The sequence below is a fragment of the Melanostigma gelatinosum genome (genome assembly GCF_949748355.1).
Source record: "Melanostigma gelatinosum genome assembly, chromosome: 14".
In the NCBI taxonomy this organism is placed as follows: Eukaryota; Metazoa; Chordata; class Actinopteri; order Perciformes; family Zoarcidae; genus Melanostigma; species Melanostigma gelatinosum.
The window spans coordinates 6,259,540-6,283,010 of record NC_136647.1 but is presented as its reverse complement, the minus strand read 5'-3'; the positions used below and the strand labels follow the sequence as shown (position 1 = coordinate 6,283,010).

The following is a 23,471-nucleotide window of genomic DNA, read 5'->3' as shown; positions in this document are numbered from 1 at the left end:
GCTACTGGGAGAGGGATGGTTAAGAGTGGAGAGGGTATGACAGGAAGGAAAGAAAGACAGAAAGACAGAAAAGGAGGGAAAGAGAGATAATGACAAATAAGAAAGACGATTTCAGTGTAGATCTAATGTTTGGTAGGTCTTTTTTGAACGGATACTTTTCATTTGAGTAGCAGTGGAAAATAAATTTCTTGCACTTGTAGAGTTTAAATAATAAAATGTTCGACCAGCTCGCAGACCATTTCAAGTTTCCCTTTTTGTTGTGGATGGACTTCAAACAACTTCAGTACTCTCAAACCTTTTGAGGCTGAATACATGTTGAACATATCAAATGGAACAACAAAGAAAAATCATTTTAAGCAGACTAATATCCTGTAGTTTCACTGTTTAATGACATTCTAGCTCCAATTTATATCATTAGAAGAATATGTTGAGCTGTGAAACTGTTGACCGAGAATATCATACGAGACCATTGTTGGTCATAACCGCTTTACGAGGCGATTATATGTTTGCTTGTTTTAATGCTTTCCTGCTCCCTAAAGATCAATGAATGCAGCTTAAGAATGGGGAAGCTGTACATTGTGTACATCTGGGTGTGTGCTACTTTGTTTGGCTTGGTATCACCTTTAGCCCCCCCCCCCCTTTGGCACAAATGTGCCAGGCTGACTCATTGTCTCAGGTGAAGCCAAGCAGAAGACATGGCCGCCCCATTCCTCAGAGTCCCGCCTTCTCTCTCACGCACACTTACACACACACACACAGCCACAAACAATAAACCCCCACCTCACCACCACCACCACCTCCTTAGCACCACTCCAGAGACTCCCGTTTTTTTCAGCCTGTCTGCTGAGGGACTTCAGGGATCACATCACATATCGGTCTGGCGCCTTGCCTCCTGCCACCATCAACAGTCATGGGGGAGGGGGGGCTCAGCACAGCTCAGCACGGCTCCACTTTCAGCACAAAACCAGTCGACGGTCCTCATTATTTATGACATTTTCTCCACGATTATTAATTCATCGGAATTATTTTATTTTCCAGACGCAGTTGCGTCACGTCTGTGGTGTCTTTGGAGGCCAGCAGGTCCTTGAGTCAGCCCCGCCCACTCAGTCAACGCCCTGTTATTCCACATCTCTAATTGGGTTTTGTTTATGGGTCCTGTGATCACTGGCGACAGCATGATCAGTGCTGTTGCCTCCCAAAGTCTAATGGGGGGGAAACATGTCTGTTTATCTGCTGCCTGCTTCCCTTCCACTAATCACGTTGTCATCTAGCAAACAATGGTTTCATTCATCTGTAAATATTCGAATAATGTCCGTATGTTACTGATGCAGTATCAAAGCCGTGGCAACGCTTTCCTTGTTCAAGATTATGAATTCATGCAAGCAACATTAGAAATGCAAGCCTGTGATATTAGGTGTCTCTGCTGTTGGTTTTGTGTGTTGAGGGTTCGGCGGGCTGAGTAGTTAAGGATGCCGATCGATCGGTGCATCTCTACGATCCTATATCGGCCACGAAAGGTGACCGGCCACATTTATATTTGATAGTTTTACGTCAGCACACAGCGGCACAGACAGTAATGTCTCACACACACACACACACACACCTCATGTCGTCGGTATGGAAGTTCTGCAGTGTGAATATAGAGGATATAAAGCTTGCAATTGGTCACAACTTCAAGTTAGTTAGTCTAGAGAGCCTTTCAATTCCAAGGCTTAGAAAGAAAATCGGAATTTGCAGGTAAGACTTTTTTTTAAATCAGTGCATCCATAAGGGTTAGGGTTACATTTGTTTACAGAAGCCATCTTTTAAGCTCCACCAACCAATATTTTCTGGCTAAAGGGTTTGTAATGACAAACAAAGGGAATTTTCAAACTAACAGACTTTTTTAGCTTCTTTAAGTTCATTGTTTTGGTTTTATGGCCCCAAAATCTTGATTAGTCTCCAGCTGCTCTTAGCTAAAAAGCTCTGACAAACCCACTATACTCAACCTGCCCAGCACTACGACTCTCCGGAGTTGCTGGAGGAAACTGAGCTATAATGAGAGTAAATATTTAACTTGGATTCATCAGTTGGCCAGAAATCTCATCTGCTAGATGCTTAAAATGGTAATTGTTATTTTCTTTTTTACAATGGAACTGTAACAACTTGATAAGGAGACATTTCGGATGGCTTTCTGGCAACCAAGTGGCCAAGTATCCTTAATTAACCTAATTAATGCTGCTTTGAGCTTTTATTGGAACCTACACCGTATTAATCTAGGAAAAGCTGATTGGACTGCAAATTTTCAGTCACATTCAAGTGGTTCATCAAATGCTCTTTTGACAAAACTGGTGACAAAATGTTGCTATCATAATGATATTGTCAAAGCACAATCAAAGTTCCTGAGCGCTATTGCAATGCAAATAATCACTCACAGGAAGATTAATTCTATGATTATGGCCACAAATTGACCATAACGTACCCACAGGGGGTTAAAAGGACTGGTGATCGATACCAATTACCGGTTGCGGAGATTGTTGCCTCTCAAATGACCGACACATATATCAGGAAGAGGAAGAAAAATCCCTGTCAAAGGAAAACTCATCAAATTGGCAAATACTTTGTTCAGTCTTAGAACTGCGAACAGTTTCAATATGAAAACTAAATTTGTGACATTCACCACATACAACAACAATTTTGTGTACTGTAGGTCTGGCCCAAAATGTGATGTTTCATCACCGTGTAAAAACAATTGTCAGGGTTAACGCTCGCTAGCCGTGGCTCTCCGCGGTCTTAATGCAGCATTACTGACCACTCTGATGAGACGATTCGGCTGCCTATAAATCAGCAGTGACTTGGGCCTATTGAGACACATTCAGTATTTCCTGAGGCCATCTTCATGCAACAAAGCAAAGCAAAGCATCTGTCTAAGTGAGGCTTTTGTTTATAGATATCCTACATGCACTGTGAAAAGCCAAGAACTAAGAGCTTTGAAGCCCAACTGAGAAATTATCTTCATACATCTTCTTGAAACGTTGTGAAGTCTGCAAAGAAACAGAGTTTCATTTGGTCATAAAGAATTATGTCCGCTGCAGTTTCTGTATCTCTCATTAAATGAATCCCCCTCAAAGACACTTTTGCCTCGTAAAATGACAATGGAATTCTTTTAGGAATTTGCCTTTATTTTTTTCATTCTTTCTTTATAAAAACCTCTGCTTGAGAAATGGCTGGCTGAGAAACTTGTCAGCGGTGTGAATGAACGAGGAACAATAGAAGACATATCTCTCCACCCTAAATATAAGTCTCCAAGCACCTCTGATCAGACAATAGCAAAACACAGAGAGACAGTGGCATGTAGAATTCAGGGGGGACAAAAAGGCTAGGAGCTCTACAAACTCACATCTGATGTGGCATAACTTCTGTGTAGGTTAATGAAGTCCTAATCTAGACTTCAGTGGGAATTCTTACTGTAAAGCCCCCCCCCCCCCCCAAAAAAAACAGCATGAATGTCGGTTGGCTTTCTGAGTCCATCTTTCCTGGACACCAACTGGGATGGATGCTACAGCATCTGAGCACTGCATCAAATCCAACATGGAATGCTCCAAACACAGACAAAGAGCCCCCTACACCCATGGAGAGCTAGAGGACAGTGATTAATGAGGCCACAGCAGTGGAGAGTGGCTCCGTTATAATCCACCTCCACTCTCGTCTCCGCTTCAGCTGTAAGAGTGTCAACAAGTAACTAATGACAGCCAAGATGTCCTCTGTTATATGTCCTGAAAACATCGCAGTCCTTATCACCTCGTAGGCTGCATGGTCGTGGTGGTACATGGCTGGAGGCAAACTAGATGTCAATTGTTTAGATGGCATTTAAGTCCATCGGTGCTGCGGTAAAGTTAAACTTGGTGCGATAGGTTGAATATTTTTTCTGTTTTGTATCTTTATTCACAGCTATGAATTAAGAGTTCTGCACAGGCCTGTAACTGAGCCGCTGAACCGAGCCCATGCGGTTCGAATCACAGTAATTGATATATGAGTGATAGATGTGATATATCTGGCAAATTGAAGCAAGAAAATGCAAGCAGAGGCAAGCAGAGGCAAGAGCAAGCAGCAAAGCGACTGCACTCTCTCATCAAGGTCAAGGTCACATAGCAGTGCAACTGTTATGCGTGAACACTTACGAAAGTGAAAGCATCCCGGAGAGCTTTGTCCATACGGCAGCAAAACAACAGTTTACTTTTTGTCCCCTCCAAAACTGGTCCAAAAGACCAGTGACACTGTGCTTTTTTATTTTATGAATGCATAATGGCGTTAACTTCCATTTCTCAAAATCACCATGCCAACCACTTTGGCCTTGCACTGAACAGACATCCCATGATGCCATCCAACATTGTTTTCTTTTTTAAGTCCCAGTGCAAAACTGTTATGATATATATATATATATATATATATATATATATATATATATATATATATATATATATATATATATATATATATATATATATATATGTCTTCTAGGCTTCTACGGTCGATTGAATGAAATTGTGTTGAATGGAAGAAAAAAAAAATATATATATATATATATATATATATATATATATATATATATGCGCTGCAGCAATCTTATGCGGTTCTTTCCATCAACTCTGTTGGTCGGAGAATCCCCCGAGCCACTGATCGAACTGCAATCTCCCTGTTCAAACACAGCTGCATCAATGGGCTTTTATCACACCACGTCCCCCCTGGATACAAAGATATGCACAGCTGCTGCTCTGTTGCCCAGAAACTGAATGTCATTTCAGGAATACCCCCCATTCCACATACAGGATAGTGTTACAGGAAGACCTGCAAGCAGCCCAGGCCTCTAAACATTTCAGTCCCAGCACTCTATAGTTCTCCACTCCATCCATTTTCTGGGGCCCGTCTCACTAATGACAGTTCAGATGTCACTGAAATTGTGAGGATAGGATGGAAAGTATGACCGAATTGCACCTTCCCTAAAAGGAGGATCTTGCTGTTATTGAGTTTTTGGTATCATTTTCCCATCACTGGAGACTGACCTAAACCTCTGTTCAATCAATGCATACCGAGTTATGAGCCCTGTAATTTAAAAATCACGTTATCGGATGCAGTTCATTTAGTTTTGAGTGTCCAACCAAGAAGCCGGCTAACAAGCATTTTTGTGAATCTGAAGACAAAAAGCACTCTAGCAAATGCCTCTCTAGGTTGTTTCTTTTCAGGCCATCAATTTGAAACCTGTATCATTCGTCAGTTAAGATCAATACAATATATATATTTTATACATGAATGAATATGTACATAACTACAATATAATATTATCTTACAAATATATTATTTTATTAGGGATAAACATAAAGTCACGCCATTGTGGCAAAAGTACAAGTATTCAGTTAATATTTTTTTCAGATATTTCATTAAACTGAACACCTTTCCTTAACACTAAAAATAAATTCTAATCTTGCCCCCTACATCCCCTCCCTGCCGACTTCCACTCTGTTTGCGCGTTCTCGCGGAGAGTGCACCATATTCAGTTCCATGCTAATTCAATCGTCGGGGAGTGGAAGTGAGTTATAAAACCATCCAACAGCAAGTCTCCATCGATACTGAATTAGCCAGTTGCACTTAGCGACCACATGCAATGCCGTTTTGTGTTCGTTATGGAACACCACAGTTCGCACATGCGACCAAAAAAATCTTGCAACTAAACATTTGAATTGTGTGGCACTGGTGCCGACATTAAGCAGTTCTAAATCTGAGTGCGTTTGTGTGAAAGCTCTCCGCACATCACAACCTTGAAACATACCGGTAATGCCACTTTAAGAGAATTACTGAACAGCAAAGCCCAGACCAGACATCATCGGCGGACATAACGGCTTCATCACCAGTCACCCCTGTCCCCAGTGACATGCCTAATCTAATTCAGAGACGTCTGATTCATTTCAGAAGTGGGTGGGTGACACTGTACATTTAACAACAGGAGAAATTTTGATTTAAAAAAAAGACAGAGTTTAAGTTTAATCTACTCTCAGTACAGGGACAAATTGGGGGTCCAAGGGCCCCATGGACCCCTAATTCTAGCATCCTTCTGACCCAACGTGGTGGAGATGGCCAAATCTGAATAAAAAAAAAAAAACATGCATCTGCACCTTTATTCCTGTTCACAATAATTCACATAATGCAAGTGAACCTAAATGAAAAAGTTAGGAACAAAAAGCTAGTCTGGAGTCCTGATGAAAAAAAAAAAATGAAAAAAAAAGCGCCACCAAAGAAGCTGAGTTTTATTTTTCTGCCTCAGGCGGCCTCAAAGATGCCAAAAGGAAACCATGGTAACCATCGGAGAGAGGGAAATTTGTCTGGAAGCTTGATGCCGTTTACACCCTACACCTTAAAGAAGGATGACTCATTCAGCTTATTGTGACTACAAACAGACTTCACTCTGTCACGAGTGGGAGGGTGTAGGGGCCGGATTGTAATTGGGCCTGAACCTCATTTCTTCAATCCCACATTCTATTAGTAGTCCCTTTATGCAATATAGTCTTATTTTGCGTCGAGCTAATCACGACAGAAAGAGAGCAGTGATAAAAACCAATGATCGACTATTGGGACGTTCTTATAACACTTGCCATTTTCCTTTCTTCTTCTGCTACAGTGCTAAAGGACTGCCACTTTGAGCCCCTCAAAGCAGGTACAAATGTTTTAAATGAATGCAGAAGGGCTTGCTGGGGTTCTCCCTCATTAACCTGACAGGTATTTAATATTCTGTACAGTTTGAGGCTTTTCTGCAAGAGGGAGCTGACATTTAAGGCCCTCCAGGAGGTACGAAAGCCATTGGGCTAGTAAGAAGAGCCATATCCGTGAATGAACTAATTAAGCTCCTCAATGTCCTCGGCAAAATGGTGCCCTGAGATTGTTCTGTGCAATAGCAGTAATGAGAAAAAGAAAGACAGAAGGGTAAAAACGTTGGAGAAAAAAGCTGGGGGATGCTAGACCTCATCCTCAAACGCATAAGGGGCGTGTACTGTTCAGAAAAAGAAAGATTACTGAGGAGGCAGGGGTTCAATCCCTTTCTTTTCCTTGGCGAGTGGACCAGTTACATTTTTGAGTGCAAGGCCCGTATTTTCTCATCTTTGTTCTTCTACCCTTGGTAAGGCTCATTAAAGTCCATAAACAATGCGAGATGTGCTCTCTAATGAGCAAATGCTTCTGTAAAAAGGGCTCTGTCCTTGGGCAGCCGGCCATGTCAGCTAACACTGTATGCAAACCCAGTCTCATGCACATCAGGACTAACAACCGGGCCATTCTCAACAGGCTCATTTGTGTCCTCAAGCTCCTCATTTTCATTGTTCCCTCATTTTCTGTACTCCACTTCCCATGGAAATTACCGTTCGCTCTCCGTCCCGACAGGAAACACAGAGTCACTTCAGCGAGACTTTGGCCTGTGACAATCTGACACAGTGATTCATGAAGATTTGAGACTTCGCTCCCTGCTCCTTTAGGGTCGCGTCCAAGGAAGTGGGAGTCGACAAAGTCCCAGGAGGTGTCCATGGCACAGGGTGGCAAACTAAGTGAGGTGCTTGGCCGGCTACGAAGCGCAGCAGAGCTGAATGAAACAGCACAGTCAAAAACAACAGTGGGCTTTCACTGTGTTAGCAGGTCATACCAGAGTATGCTTTCTTTGAGATGTTGAGAAAGAGATTACAGGGAAACAAACAGTGGAAAATGGGAGCATGATGTGGCATTTAGAGTTGCTCTTTCTCACAGACAGTGAGTCAGACACTGATAAGTGGTCTACCTATGGCTCACTAGTCAGTGATTCTGAATAATGACAGTGGCTACTGTGAGATAAATCATCATGAATGCAATAATGGTCTTTGTTCAAAGAAAAGTTGAATATTTCTCCATAGAGGAAAATAAAACCAATGCCAAGATTAGCGACTAGAGAATAGAAGTGTATTGACCTGAGCCCCTACAGGCAACAAAGTTTATTAGACCAATATTAACAAAGTAGTATTATTTAGTTTTTAGGACTACAGTTGTAGTCATCTTGAGGGTGCTGTTGAAGGAAAGGCTGTAAATAATTAATGTCCAACTTGTTCTGACTCTGACGCATTGGACACTCGTGAAATTTCATGTCAATTTTTCTGTTAAGGTGCATTTTTCACAAAGCGACACGCTCCGGTGCTCAGAAATGAAGCAAACACTGAAGTTCCATAAACGGTAGTTCATCAAATGGCCACTTGAGTCTGCCTCCAAAAGCCACCCAAAAAAAGCAATCAAAATGCTCCCAATCTCAGATATTGCACCCTTAATAAGAAACAAATATTTTATTGTATCACAGCTGGCACCCATATGTTTTTATTGAACACCCTTTTTGGTGTAAATCGCAAGGTCCCCTTGCATGAATAAAGGAGTAAAATTATAAATATAATCAGTAAATGTCAAGCTTTTTTGATATGTTGCGGATCATATTAAAAAAAAGGATAAGAGGTTCACTAAAAACTTCTGAGTCATCCTTCTTGGACTAAGCCAGACCAGAATTCATGACATTCTGCAGCATGTCAAGATATACTGGTCGTCATCAAAGGGTTTCACAGACGGAACAAAAAAACAGTACCATCTTTAAAACGAACCCTTTGCTTTTGGCCCAGGTAGGCTTTATGAGACTACGGTAGTTCTTTGTCTGAGCTCAGCATACAGTTATTGCATTGCTTGAACAAAGCAGTCAATCTTGATCTTTATGTCTACCAACTTGGCCAAGCTACATGTGCTCCAAACCCATTTGAACTCTGGCAAAGGCTGCATCTGGTCCACTTAACATCCGCATGATGGAAAGAGAGGCAGGCACATGCTATCTGATTATGTAACTGGTAAAACAGTGGAGAAACAATCAGACATTTCCAAGTGGTGAACCTCATAGTAGATATTTTCCCTGCTCTGCTGTTCCACTACCATTTGTACACACATACACGACCAACAAACACTGTATATGTGAAGTACATTTTCAAAATAGAGTGAAAGATTGATGCAGGAATGGGAACGGAAATAGTTGAAAAAACTCCATCCAATAAAATAAACTGCGTGCAATTGCATCACCCATTCCTGGTTAAAACTATCTAAAAATCAAGCATACATTTCTGATACCAGCTTAGTGATCTGTGCAATCCTATCACTTTGAAATTGGACGATTCAGCAAGACCCCAGATTGTTTTTAATGATGGCTGTTTTGAATATTCTACGGCAACGTTCTGTCTATTACTCCAATATTAGCATGCGACAACTGCAGCATGGTAAAGTTTTAAGTTGTGCAACAAAACCATGGGAGAGACTGGAGGATCAGGAGGCAGGACCTGTACAGCATGAAGATTGGCAGCTTAATCTGCATTTCATTGTACATGTTGCAGTATTTTCTTCTTTCGTTATGCTGAGTTCAAAATAGGGCGGATACTACTACCTCTCCAGTGAAGGCACAAATGTCGTCCGCATTTCAACCATAAGGGAAAAGTTAGATGTGTCTTCGGGGGGGGAGTAGTCACTGCCGACATTACATTTAAAATTTAAAAAGACTTGAGAGCTTAGTTGGGAGTTTATGGATTGTTTAATGCTTTTCAAGAGTATTTTGTGCAAAGATACCATAAGGCAACGAGTGAAGGCAGCAGATTTGCATAATTTCTTATTCACAAATTCATATGCCAGGAACTCTGCATTAAAATTTTGCGCATTTTACAGTAAATCATGCAGCAAGAACACTGTAAGCTGCCAAATAATATGGAGGACAAACTACCAAACAACTATGCCAAGGCTGCCAAAAAAAAAGACTCTTTATCACCAGTCAACATTCATGTATCAACAGAACAAAGTCTGTCCTCCAACCAGGGCAAAAAAGTCTGATGGTGTCCATTTTGTTATGCCAAGTGTCAGTGGGGCAAAAATAATTACACAGCTACAGAACTTTGCAGTAACGGTGGCTTATTAAAGCAGCAGTGCATTATGCAGAAAAGCCTTGCAGATAAAATGAGACAGCTGTCAGTCAGGAGAGTGGCTATTCATGCCAGAGACATAATCAGGCCACGAAACACAAGCTAACATTTGGCTCCTTTTACAGCATTCAGTTTGTCAGCAGAACGTCAGCGCTTCGGCTTATTTTTCAGATGTTATTTTGTGAAGAAAAACGCACCACGCACGGGCTTATCATTCGAGGCAAAGAGAGCTCGTTTCATGACATCTGAGGTTTCATTCAACTCATACATTTAAATTAGTAACAAAAACAGTAAAGACAGGATCTAAGAAAATAACTTCTGAGCAATGTCTTAGATCTGCAATGGGAAGAGAGACTCTCATCTATAGCCATGCAGACAGACAACTAAATAATCTATAAAGTCATACTGAACAACACGATCATTCTTTAATTAAATCATGGAATGAAGGTCTAGAGAGAATACATCTAACCATGTCTAACACCCTCACTGGTCTCAAGGAGCTTTACTACATGCAATGGGGCAGAAAGGGAAACAATGAATCCGGAGGTTGAAGAGCCCTGCCGACTCGGTGGTTCCTCCTTGACAACACTTTGCATTGTGTCCCGCCTCCATCGCCCTCCTCCACCCCCCTCCTCCCGCACTCCACCTTTGTCTGCCATCGCCGGCACACAGTGAGCCACTCCTGGCGCTTTTTCTTCGACAATGCAGTTAGCGTGAAAGCCTAATAAATTACAGACCTCTCTTGATCTCATCAAATGCAGCAGCCTGACCATAAACCCATAATGGAAAGGACTCTCAGAGGGGTTAGCGTTGGGTCAAATCGCTGCGATTGTCTTCCACTTTCAAATGAGATTGGGTCTGCCGTCTTTATTTTAAAATCAAAAATTGTTGAAAAGAGAGCTGCCATATCCTTTTTTTGTGTTTGTCATGTCTTTCTGTCTCTGTCAAAAGTAATAGTAATCGGCTACTTAGGGTCATATGTTGGAAAATATCACCAGAGAAATGTTACATTTTCAGGGGATGTTTTGAAGTGAGGCTTTTGGAATATGTATGTTTGTATGTATTCTATTTACAAGCACAGAATTATACTTCTCCATTTTTACCTACCTAATAGACAAGGTAGTCACAGTATCTTGACTGTGCGCTCCTCCAAATATTTATTTTCTGCACAGTTTCTGTGTAAATGGATTGCCAAAATGAATGCACAGCATCTTAATCTGTGCACACAGTTCGACAATTAATAATGAATCTAAAATAACATGCTTGGTATCGTAATGCTTTTGCTTTCTCAATCTGTTCACACTGATTTCCACATCAATATTTGTTCGCCACCATTTGACACCCAAGAGGCTCGGTACAATACACTCAATTATTAAAAAGTGGCTTATGATGTAGATTAGATTTTAATTTGTGAGTGTCGAATACTGACAGATGTCATGCAAAGTTGGTCCCACTTCTAACATCTGTAAAATTGTACATTTCTATTTCTTAGGATGTTATTTTAAAAATATTATATACAGGATCATTTTCAACTTGGTTTAGAGGATTCTTTTTATTTGGCCGTTTCGTCCTCTGCGATTTTCTTTACAATGCATAATTAACAACTAAATGTATTCTTAAGCTACAAAAGGAACCTAGTTTGAGTCAGGGACTCTTCTAAATAAACAAGCCTAAGAATCGGACCAAGAGCATACGCCTATACTCGGTATAGAGGTTTGATGCCGCGCCCTTCAGGTGTAATTTAAGTTCACTTTGTGTCAGTTGTGGCAACAGCCACTCCCTCTCAGCACTTTGATGGCGTTATCCTGCAACCACCTGCTACCGGCACAACACAAAAACACCATCTATTTTGATCAGTCTGACCTCATCAATGTTCACATGCGACTTCGCAGCAGCAGCGGGGCTCTGCTTATATGCAGCTCCCATATTAGATTGCGGGCAAGACTTTACCAGTTAATTAGATGATATTTGACATTCCAGTTTGATCAAACGCGCCGCAGAGTCTCTGTGCTGCATCCGCTGTCAAATCAACAGCTCTTAGATGAGTCTGTGTTTCCTCGTTTCCATAGCATTAGCTCACAGCCAATTTCACAGCAATGTCCTTAGAGAGACCTGAATGTGGTGAATAAACACACACACACACACACACACACACACATCCACTGGGTTATAATTGCTGCACCTTTCCCTTCTTTGAAAACAGCAACAAGGAAACAAAGTGCATCATCTCTGAAGCCATTTAAGAGAAGAAGAATTCGCCAAAGACCATTACCCAGAAACACGAACCAAATATTATTTTATTTTACCACAAATGAAAATTCTCACAGTTACTATTGAAAATTGTAAATGTTTTCTTTCCAGCTGAATTCACAACTTGGTTTTGAGTCTGCTGTTTCTGCTCACAGAGCTATTTGAGTGCACAGCAAGGCTGCATTATAAAAAACTCCACAGGGCTTGAATAATAATTGTGATCACAGCTTCCACATTACTTACGGTGGCCACAGTTTCATTGGGATTCGGCATGATTTAAATTGCTGAGACTTTGCAGCTTGGCAAAACTGTCCCGAGTTTGTGCCACCTGAGCTTGTGAACAGTACGCGGGGAAATAAGTCATTCTGGACTTTCGCTGGCATGGCCTGAAAACACCACGGAGCCACATAGGATGCGCTCCTCAAGAATGTGCTCGCTGACAATGATGCCAATTTAGAGAGTAAACAAGTCCACAGAATACTGTGCAGGCTGCACATCTCGCCTTGTTCCCAACTCCCAGAGGGTGCACTTGTGTTTTTCTTTTTGGGTTCTTCACACAAAGGCTTAGACGACTTGGCACCTGAGGAAGCCAGCCAATCACAGTCTCCCAGGGATGAGCTAACTACCATTGTTAGGCATTACATCATGATGGTGAGTCACTCCCTGGGATTAAGAGTCAGTAAAACGCAGAACCAAATACGCCACAGCCTTGAATCTCCATGACACCTCAGCAGAGGTAAAGTGAGTCGATGATTTCACATTGTAGGCAACACGTAAGGAGCTTGGTCTGTCTTTGTGCTCTTATGGGTAAAGACTGTTTAACACAGAGGCAAGAATACTCCTTAAGTTGGTCTCTGAGCTCCAGCAGTTAAAATTGTGTCAGACAGCTTTAGCTCAGGTAAACTCTGGAAATGCCAAGACATCCCAGCAAGTGAACCCGAAAGGACGATGAGCTTTAAGGAGGAGTGCCAAACACAAAGTAGTGCTCACAGAAAACACACACACACACACACACTACACCACCTACACTTGCCTAAATATTAGTGGGTGGCCAGCAAATAGAGATCACATATGTGACGTCTCTAAAAGCTTTATTACAAGTCAACAAGCTTGTTGCCTGTGTACAGAATATGATGTGAATTCGTATAATTGCCCTCTACTATTTATATTCTAAGTATAACGTTGCTAAAGTGCAAACTTAAATGCAGAATGACACACTAACTTAGATTGTCCTGCCCTAATGGCTATTATCCCAGCTTTGCAATACACATTGGCTGCAGTCCATTTGGCAAATCTCTAACATAGTGGGAAAACACATTTTAATGGAGTGCACGCTAGAGGCCAACCGATGCGTCGGCTGATACGAGTTGATCACCAATTTATTGTATAAATTGGCATGAACTGACATGACATACTGTTTTAACACTTGTTGGTTTGGATAACTTTTGAAAAGGTGAACTATAATCAGGTTAATATCAGGTAGGGCAACAACATAAACATGTTAAATTAGTCCGTTACTGTTTGAGTATCTTATGGAACGAATCAGTCGGTCCACTGAACAGCTGAAATCACACAGTCACACACACTGTAGGTCCATCATTTTAATACATCATTTTTACGAACAACAACTTCCAGCACCATGTAAAGTAGGCCAAACTCGCCCTGAACCTCCTCTGTAAATAACTGCCCTGATGGGTCCCGCCAGGCTCAGGTCGGGTATCCACCCTCTCCTACAACAGTCTCTGCTGTTTGCCATGCAGTTGGCCTACATGTCGATTTTTTTTTTGTTTACTTGCTTCAAATGCCTCTTCTATTCAGGTCAGTAAAGCGGCATGTGCTGAATTGAAAGTGTTTTGGAGTGCCCCCCCCCCACCATCTACTGCAAGCAATACGAAAACACAGGGATAAATGAGTGATTGCCTGAGCAGCCAATCTAAGGCGAACATAAAAAAAAAAGTTGGGTCGAGTGAAGATGGTCTTCATGACGGGCCCCCACTGTAAAATAGTAAGAGCCTCAAGCAAAGCAAAAACAGTCGCTGAGAAAAGAGGAAAATATCTTTGAATAGTGAGACTCAATCAAAAAGAACTGTGTGGGAAACCAAGAGCAACAATTATCCCTGTGGACAACAGGTGTGCAAGACAAAGCGCTGCCTCTCCAGGTGATTTGAAAAGCAGGATTTCAGAGTAGAAACCTCCCCCCTCCTTGAAGACAAATAAAGCAGGTGTGGCATCAGCTAGGCTGCTGAAATCCTGCAACAAACTGCCTTTAGACAGTCTTACACTTTTACTTCAATGAGTCCCTAAGCTGCAGCGCTACAAGAAGCCAAAAACAATACAGAACTGGCACTCTCAGTCCCTGCGAACAGCATGGAAGAGCAGAGTTGACGATTACGTTGCCAGCAAGTCGGTGTACCTGAAGCACACTAAAGACGGATAATGATGCCCAAATAAGTCTACACGTGGCGACTAAAGTTACACTTTTCATGCGGTCCTGCTGAATAGCCTGCAGCGTTGTCTGGTTCCTGTTCTGACAGTGCTGCACGTTATTCTGTACAAAGAAATCTATTTTTGCTTCGGCTAAAGTGTTCACATGTGGAGTTGGAGCGTGTTAAGTCCCGGCTGGAATGGTGGACATACCTCGTCGTGGGTCAAAATGCTTGTCAAAAGGGACTCTGTGACCTGTTGTTAACGCTACAGGAGAAGTCTGGGGATCACAAGAATCATTGACTTCACACATCTGAACGGCATGACGCCGGCAGTACACACGGGATGCGCAATACGGACAGAAGTACCAAAGGTACAGTAGCCAGGATGGGCCGAACAAGGACGCGTGTGAAGATTAATGAGTGTTTCGATGCATGCCTCATGCGATGCCCTTTAGTCCTTTTTGTAGTGTGTTGCATTGACCGAAAATTTCAACAGTCATGCAAAACTGCACGACTTAGCCACATATCAGTTCACATTGTACGCTTAGCTTTGCATAACCATATGCCAGTAAGTGTATGCTTAAGTGTTGACGCATCAGCATCAGAAATCTACAAGTGACACATGGATGATATTGCTTTCATGAGTATCATCACTCAAAACGCTTTGTCGAACAAAAGGGATGATCAAGCGAAACCTCCTCCTTGCTGCACTTACGAAAGAGTCATTGCCAGCTATTCATCATTAAGAATGCAAATAATTCTGTGCTGTCATGCGTGTATGTAATCCCTGATAAAGGTTACTGCAGCCAAGGAGTTGTTTTTATATTGGAGGTGTTGTCTATCCAGGTATGTCTGAAAGTGTTCAGTAAAGGAATGTAAAAGCATCACTTTTGTCACCGGAGTATTGCGACAAGACAACTCCGAAGTCTCTTTGACTTTCACAGACAGAAAAACCATCTGTTCGCCAGCGTAGTCCTGAGGGAAGTAAGTTAGGATCGTGACTATAAATATCACTGGGCCCCATGCTAACAATAAAGAGAACTACAACATCGATACAAACAGTATCTATTCCAAATAAAAAGCTGTGCTTGTAGTTCCCCAGGCAGTTCAAGGAGGACAGGGGCACCATGCTGGGATTCCGCTACGCAGCAAAGTAGCCCATCGTCACCGTGGGCATCCTCACCAGACTTGGCAGCTTCACTAAAACAGAACTCAGAAAAAATGCAACGCCGCATGCCAAAGCAGACTGTGTGCTGACGTAGAGAACCACCAGGTGATGTTAGGATAAAAAAGGAATCCGCCAAAGACGTCGAGTGCCACAGCAGACAACGGTCCATTCACCATCACCTTTCATATTCTCCGTGAGCAGCGTGGCTTTTAGCCTTCAGACACCAGCAGCTTCAAAGACTGTTTGGAATCAGAACCACTCCCGGAGATGTTTTACCTGTGCTCAATGTTCACATCAAGCACAGTTTCTCTTTGAAGAGAAATTAGGAGTTATTTAGCATTAGAGCTAAGTGCAGTTCAACCAGGGGAAATCGACCAGAACAAGGCAAGTCAGACAAGCTTTCAGTAAATTTTACAATTTCCAAATTTTTGGTGAATTTCAACGAACTGACCAGCAAGTAATATGCCAATTCTAAGCTTATGTTTAATCACAATGACTCAAATAGTACTTGTTTAGATCATGATGATCATTAGAAGTTTCTAAAACTGAAAAAAGTAACTTTCATCAATGAGCACTGGTTGCATTCGATTGGGTCGTGTAACTGACTAACGATCAAATACGTTTGTAAAAGACACAGCAGACTGTAGCTACTTCATATGATTCAGTTTCTCTTCATGTTAAATGATCTGACTGCATGACATTATTTATAGGCAGGTCATTGGCAACAAGCTTGGTAGTCAAAAATTGTAAACAGCAGAGTAATTTGTTAGCACATTAGAAAATAGATATGTTTGTAATTACGTTTAATACTGTCGAGTAGACCGCCAAGAAACAAAAGGAACTCTATGGAGGGGTGGAGCGTTGGGAGGGGGGGGGGGCAGGCCCCCTTCTGCATAACAAACCCATCGCCTTCTGTTTTTTTTTCTCTCTCTCCCTCATTCATTTCTCTAGAGGACGCCTTCATTGCTCACACAATACAAATCACTGGTCTCTATTCATGCACTGATTAATATGCAAAGACAGCCCATCCTCATCTAACAGTCAGGAGAGAAGAAATATAAAAGCCAGCCGCGTCATTTTGAACTCGTTCGTTTGGAACTGTCTGCACTTTTTGATTCAGCGTAAAGAAACGCTGTGCGATGACGCGAATGTATGGACAATGCATCAAAACCCGCTGCCTCGGGTTCCATTCTCATTTGATCATATTTTGACCTTTTCATATGAAGTTTTCTCCACAGATCTGCAGAGTCATGCACTACTGACATTATGACCGGTCTGTATTTATTACGCTCCATGTTCCTCTAGTCATATTTGTTATAATAATCTGGGATTACAACTGAAAATATGTATAAAATACCATTAAACACACAGAAATTGACTGGGTAGAATAGGAAGCAAAAGAAGATGGAAAAAGAGGAATGAATGCCCAGTAGAACATGCAGCTAAACTCTCAATAAGAAATCACTTGATGCTGTTTTTTTGCCCATATGAAACTGTACAGTAGTATCCAGTTGATGTCTGAATATGAGCAGGGTCCAAAGTGGGTTCAGCTGTAATCTGAGCAGTGCCTGCACTGATGGGAATTTAAACAACATAACCTGCGATAAATTGGTACAAAATGTGGATGTCACTTTGACTGCAGCATAGATCGTTTTGCCACTACAGAGCAAAGTTCCAGTTTTATTCTGAGCGCAGACTAAAAACGCCTTATAATTTTCCCTTGTTTGGCCGCTTTTTCCAGTTCCCCCTCAGTCAAAAATAGCCTGTATTATTTTCATAGTGGCTTTGAACTCACCACAGCAGTAAAAGCCCCATATGTGAGCCATTTAGGAATTGTGTATTTTTTTTCTCCCTCTAAATCTCAAGTTAAACTTCTTTTTTTCTTGTTTGAAGTTCAGCTCCATGCTTGATGTACAAAAAAACAGTTTTACTGTAGATCTAGAGGATCATTCAACCTTCACAGTTCACATTGTCTTAAGATTCAAAAGCACACGGATGTGCTTTTCTTTTGAACTCAGTATCTTGAGTTTCATAAAGGGAAGGGCAGGTGCACAGCAGAAACTGAGCGTTCAGACCAAACGTAGCATTTGAACAACACAAAGCGTTTCTTATTGGTGGGGGCTTGTTGTTTCAGCTACCAAGGACATGAAAAAATACAATTGAGGAAGTCCAGTTTGAGTAATAGGCGCATGACTCTGAAAGTCTGTCTGACACTGAAACACGGCTGTGGTCGAGGGACCAAAGAAACACTCAAACGGTTTTGTCGGCGAAACGATTCGTGGATTTAAACGGCAGATCTATAAAACTGAGTTTCTCCACAAAGAATCACACAAAAGCACCAGGTTAAATCTAGAGTTTAGCAGAACTGTGTCAATAAGTTTCTTGGAAATAAGTCATCCAGCATGAAAAATGCATAATAAAAGAAACGAACAAATCTAAACCAATGAAGACCAAAGCAACCGATTTATCGACTAATCGGGTAGCCCTCGTTCTTACACTTACGAGGAGTACTGCACTGTAATACATCATACGCAAGTTACGTCACGAACGTAGTTATTTTACACAACAAACAAAAGGTATTCTAACCAAAACTGCAGTATTGTCCTTAACCTAACCAAGGCTAGCTCAGGCGCACTGATCGCCCGCGTTGCTGGACATTCGTAGGAGAACGCACACAAATTTAGAAATAACTTTCCTTCAGATATTCTTCACGCATATGAGGGAACGTTGCTTTATCATACCATGACGAAGGGTTTAAAAACTCAGCAAAGTCATCACAATGAAAATAATGTTATCCTCCATCTCGACATCTGAATCAACCTCTCAACAACTATAGCAACAAAATAAATCAAACTCTGGCAAACAAATCTAAAATCATATGGTCACAATCCAATTCAGGCATCAGCAGTCACCGTATCACCTCTTCTACCTTCAACTGATAACTTCACATCCCTCAAGGGGGGTGGCACTCTCATTTTAACTCTGGAACCAGTGTGACGAATAGTTGTGTGTCTCTCTGATTAGGCCCCCCCCCCCCCCCAATCACCTTACACTCTTTCGGGTTGCAGAATGATGACTTTGGATATGGTAGATCACTCCGATAGCACAAGGTCAGAAGTGGTAATAAACACCAGACTCAATCCATCTGGCTGCAGACAGACCACGACAAGAAAGGCCACAGTCTGTCTCCACTTCTAAAATCATATTCTATTTAATCTGGCCATTATTCTATTTTTTTTTTGTTAAGGTGGTGTGGCTCTCCATATCTTAATGTTGAATGAAATTTTATTTCCATTGAACTGGAACAGGAAATCAATAGATGTAATTAAATTGCTCAGCCTTCTAACAGTATGATACTGTCATTACCCTTTTAATAAACCCCAGGCCTATCAAGTAATGTGATCAATTTCTTTGAATCTCTTCCTCGATCGCAAGAGCAGAGCTAAGGCTCGGTTGTCTAATTATCTCCCTTTTGGTTCCTTTGACTTTTCCTCCCGAATGAGGTGCAGAGAACTGCGGGGGTGGCAGAATATTTCAGCAGCATCGTGAATCATAGAAGAAAAACAAAAAGTGTACTTGACAGGTTGACAGTGTTTTTTTGTGTGAAAGGTGGAAGGCAAGAAAGTGTTGATTTGAAAATACCTTGAAAATATTGGGAAAACTGTGAAACTAAATAAAAACCTGTATTTAACCAATGGGTATGCCTCCCATGGTGCATGTCTGGGTGCATCGCAAAGGTTTGACAATATTGTCAGGTCACAGATCTGCAAGTTGACACGTGTCATGCGCACATAACACATTAGCTCCTCACCAAGCAGACAATATTGGCTCAATTGTAGCTCACAAATACCACACGTTGAACAGCTTGTCCACTAGAGGGTACTGACATGTTTATTTTTAAACTTAAAAATGTCAAGCTCAGTAGGCTTCATATTGTTCACAATGCCTTAATAAGAAATGGGCCCTTGGTCTATCATCCAACCATCTATCATCTACTGAATATTTAACTCAAATACATATATCAGCTTTCAAATAAGTCCGTTTTGTATTCTGACAAAAGTAACACTGAAGGCAAAAATAGGAAATGAATAAAGAAAACTCCAGACAATTGGAATACGGAGGAAGAATGGTGAAATCCAAACCTGAGGTTATAATCATCCCTGTATATTGGCACAATGTTTAATACAGTTAATTAAATCATTATTATTAGAATAAAGCTATTCTTCCCCTCTCCAAGGACCCCTGGGGTCCACAAACTCCACTTGGAGCACACAGTTGCAGTCTGAAAGAGGTGGCCGATGCAGGGAGGGAAGGATGTGAGAAGCAGGAGCGGTGGGGGTAATGGGTCCCCCCCCCCCCCCCCTATATCACCATGGGAGCGCTGGGATTGGATTATATTGTATACATTGAATGACTATTCAGTCGTCCTCAATGGATGACGAATTCCCTCCCAACCAACCAACCAAATTAAAACGATCAAATCAGCCAGGCCCTGTGGGCTGTCAACGTCATTTTGCGCCTAAAAACGCACTGCGCTATTCAATTGGAAACTCAACTCTTGTTATTTGGTTTGATAGAAAAAAAAACAAAATAAACGGAGGTTATGTCACATAAAGAAGGTCAGAGGCTGTTAACCTACACGGTCAAACTGATGGTAAACTAAAATCCCACACTGACACATAAACGCAGAATAACGTTTTTTTTTGTGCCAAATCCGGTGATGGCCAGAGACGGAAAGGTGGCCGCATCTAATCCATCCTGGGAATAGAGTTCAGGCGCGTGCTTGTGAGAAAACACAATTTGATTTTATGGTCTTGATAAAATGTCCCTTAAAAGCGGTTTCCAGTGGACTGAAACAAAGCATCCCCCGCGAAGAGCGAGCAACGCTCCGGACACCGCATCCCCTGTGCGTCACGGCTGACCCAGCAGAAGTGAGACAGCCGAGCTGGACTTTCGGGTTAGCCGTTTAGTTTTGGGCTTATTTGACATTTGAAGCGGAAAAACGGTGGCTTGCACACAGCCAAAGAGAGTGTAAGCAAAGCACTATCTGCTGGCTCGAGGGGGGGGGGGGGGGGGGGGGGGCACAGAAGCGTCCCAGCATCACCACCAAGTCCTGATCTCAGCCAGCATCCACGGAAAAAATGAACTGGAGTCTAAGGCGGATACAAATAATAATAATCATAAAAACAACACAGCACGTGTGGGTCAAAATGAGGCAAAGCGACGATGTGCCTTAACTCGGGATGAGCCTGAGCTGGCACGCTCCTCTGTAATGCGCGGAGATATTCAAAAATGCACCGAAGGCAAGCGGCTCCTGATACAAAAATATACCACGAATCTGGTATTCCACGCAGTTTGCGGCTCAAAACAGCGACGATCATCTCACTCCTCACAGAAACTTTTGGTACGATCGTGATGATTTGCGCAGAGGCACCAGCAGCTCGAACCTGACACCGCTGTCCGGAGTCAGTGACAAGGATGCCGCTGGCGGGACCAGAGGATGCTGCTCACGGAGTCAGCGCAGCTCGGCCTTGGCGTTGCACAGATTTGGGCTTTTGGCTTCAGCCTTTGAATAACGTTCTGCGAATAATACATAACACAAGCTTCTCACCTGCACAGCCAGCGAATAGCAATCCCCAGATGAGGTCCCGTATTTGAAGCATTGTAATGTGTCACAGATATTCTCCTTGCAGAGCAGACGCACTTTTAAAACAAGCGAGGTGTCTCTACTGAGGAAAGAAGGGGGGGGAGGTAAAGAGAGCCGTTCCAGGGGAGGACAACTGCTACCGGACGGATTTTTGGTCCTTGTCGCTACCCGTGTTCACGGCACAATGAGTGACAAGCAGCAGCCGTAGCACGCACTCACACACACACAGTCAGTAGACACTAACACGAATTACTCCGCCCGGTAGGCAATACCCCCGCACAAGAGATGCACACACACAAGAGAGAGAGAGAGAGAGAGAGAGAGGGAGAGAGAGGGAGAGACACGCACACACACGAGGGGGCGGGCTGAGGCGCACAAAGTAGTGCGCAGAGCTGACAGTGTAGACAGCAGATGGTCACCAAGGGCTCTAATTCGGATTACTGAGTTTACAAACCCCCTAACTGAGGTTTAGAAACACATGGAGCAACATAATTATTCTAGACGGGCTAATTCATGTTTAAACAAAACAAAAAACATTTCATATATAAATTGTTTAAATAACTAATATATTTTGTTTTGTTCTAAACTACTTTATTGTTTCATTTAAATCACAAAATATCACTTGCAAAATGTTTAGGCTCATGTATTTGGTTAAATCAAGGTATTTTGGTTTATATGTCAAATCTCTCGAAATTATTTTCTTAAAATAACTATTTGTTTTGGTAGGGTACTGACTGCTCTTTCAATTAGTTGTGTGAAGTTTATAAGCAACATTTCCAGAGGATTTTCTTGTTCAAACAGCTTCATTAACATCAGCAGAACACGATGTAAACGCAGCATTGACATATTATCACCTTACAAAGTAATTATGGCGAAGTTGTTTGAAAAAAACTGGCTTATTCACACATCCAGCCGCTACGTTACAGAGCAACATTAGCATTCATTTAAATCAGGCAGACACCTCCGCTTCTGAAAAGTGAAGCCAATTCGGAAGTGCATTAAACTTGCATTCTTTCTAATGGCCAGCAGGGGGCGACTCCTCCGGTTGCAAAAAATAGGTCAGTTTGAATAGAAGAAAAGAGAAAATGACCCTACTTCCCATTTGATTTATTATCCGAGTAAACATTGTAAACGTGAGTTTATAGTCTCAATGGCTAAATTAAAGTCTTCTTCATCACATCATGACGTTCATTGAGTAAAGCATGGTCCCATTTAGAGTAAAATAGATGATTAAGCATACTTTAAGGCTACCTTGTGACTGTCAGGTCACAACGTGAACCCTTTCATGTGTCTGTTTAGGTAATTAAAGTTAATTGTAACCTTTTTGGTTGACAAAAAATGACCAAAACATCATTCGGTTGTACTTGGGTTTCATCCTCTCATGTCACTTCTTGTTGCAAAAAAACAAGATGGCGCTACCCGAAATGCCAAACTCAAGGCTTCAAAACTGCAGTCAACAAACCAATGGGTGACGTCACGGTGACTACGCCCACTTCTTATACCAGTCTATGATTTGTAGTCGTGTTTGCAGCCGCCTGATGTATGTCGAGTCCATACTCTCTCTAAAAATGTGCCACGGCACCACAAACCCAGCCTCCATTAAAAGGTTTTGCACGCTAATGATAAACTTACCGGCCGGAGCAGTCAACCCGAGACGAGTACCACTCGGGTTAGCGTCTAACAGTACTTGAAAAATAGAGGGGCCCCACACTCCTCTCGGTATGTGAGGGGGCCGCTTGATTTGACAAACTTAAACTGATCATTAGCTTCTGCTGAACTTTAAAATGGTGAGGTTGAATAATTACAATCGCTACACTACATTCCATCCACTTTAAACACACATCCTGTATTTCAGTTATATAAAGATGCGAATCCAAACTTATCCTTGAAGTATTAAGTAGGTTTCTTTAAGAACTGCATACAATTAACTTCACTGGCAAGCAGAAGTGTAGGAGTTTAACTTGTTAGCTCTTTTGCCTCACAAAATGAAACCAGATTGC

At 41.9% G+C, this 23,471-nt stretch overlaps 1 protein-coding gene across 3 annotated transcripts in view; it reads right to left on the bottom strand.

Moving 5' to 3' along the window:
• The window catches only part of ncam1a (neural cell adhesion molecule 1a), a 221,098-nt gene extending 199,387 nt beyond the window's left edge, over window positions 1-21,711 (bottom strand). For all 3 annotated transcript variants that reach the window (XM_079282885.1, XM_079282886.1, XM_079282887.1), the window contains exon 1: window positions 21,436-21,711. In XM_079282885.1, coding sequence (XP_079139011.1) covers window positions 21,436-21,487 — 52 coding nt within the window. In that variant the 5' untranslated portion in view covers window positions 21,488-21,711. The remainder of the gene's footprint in view (window positions 1-21,435) is intronic.
• Between the last annotated feature and the right edge of the window lie 1,760 nt (window positions 21,712-23,471).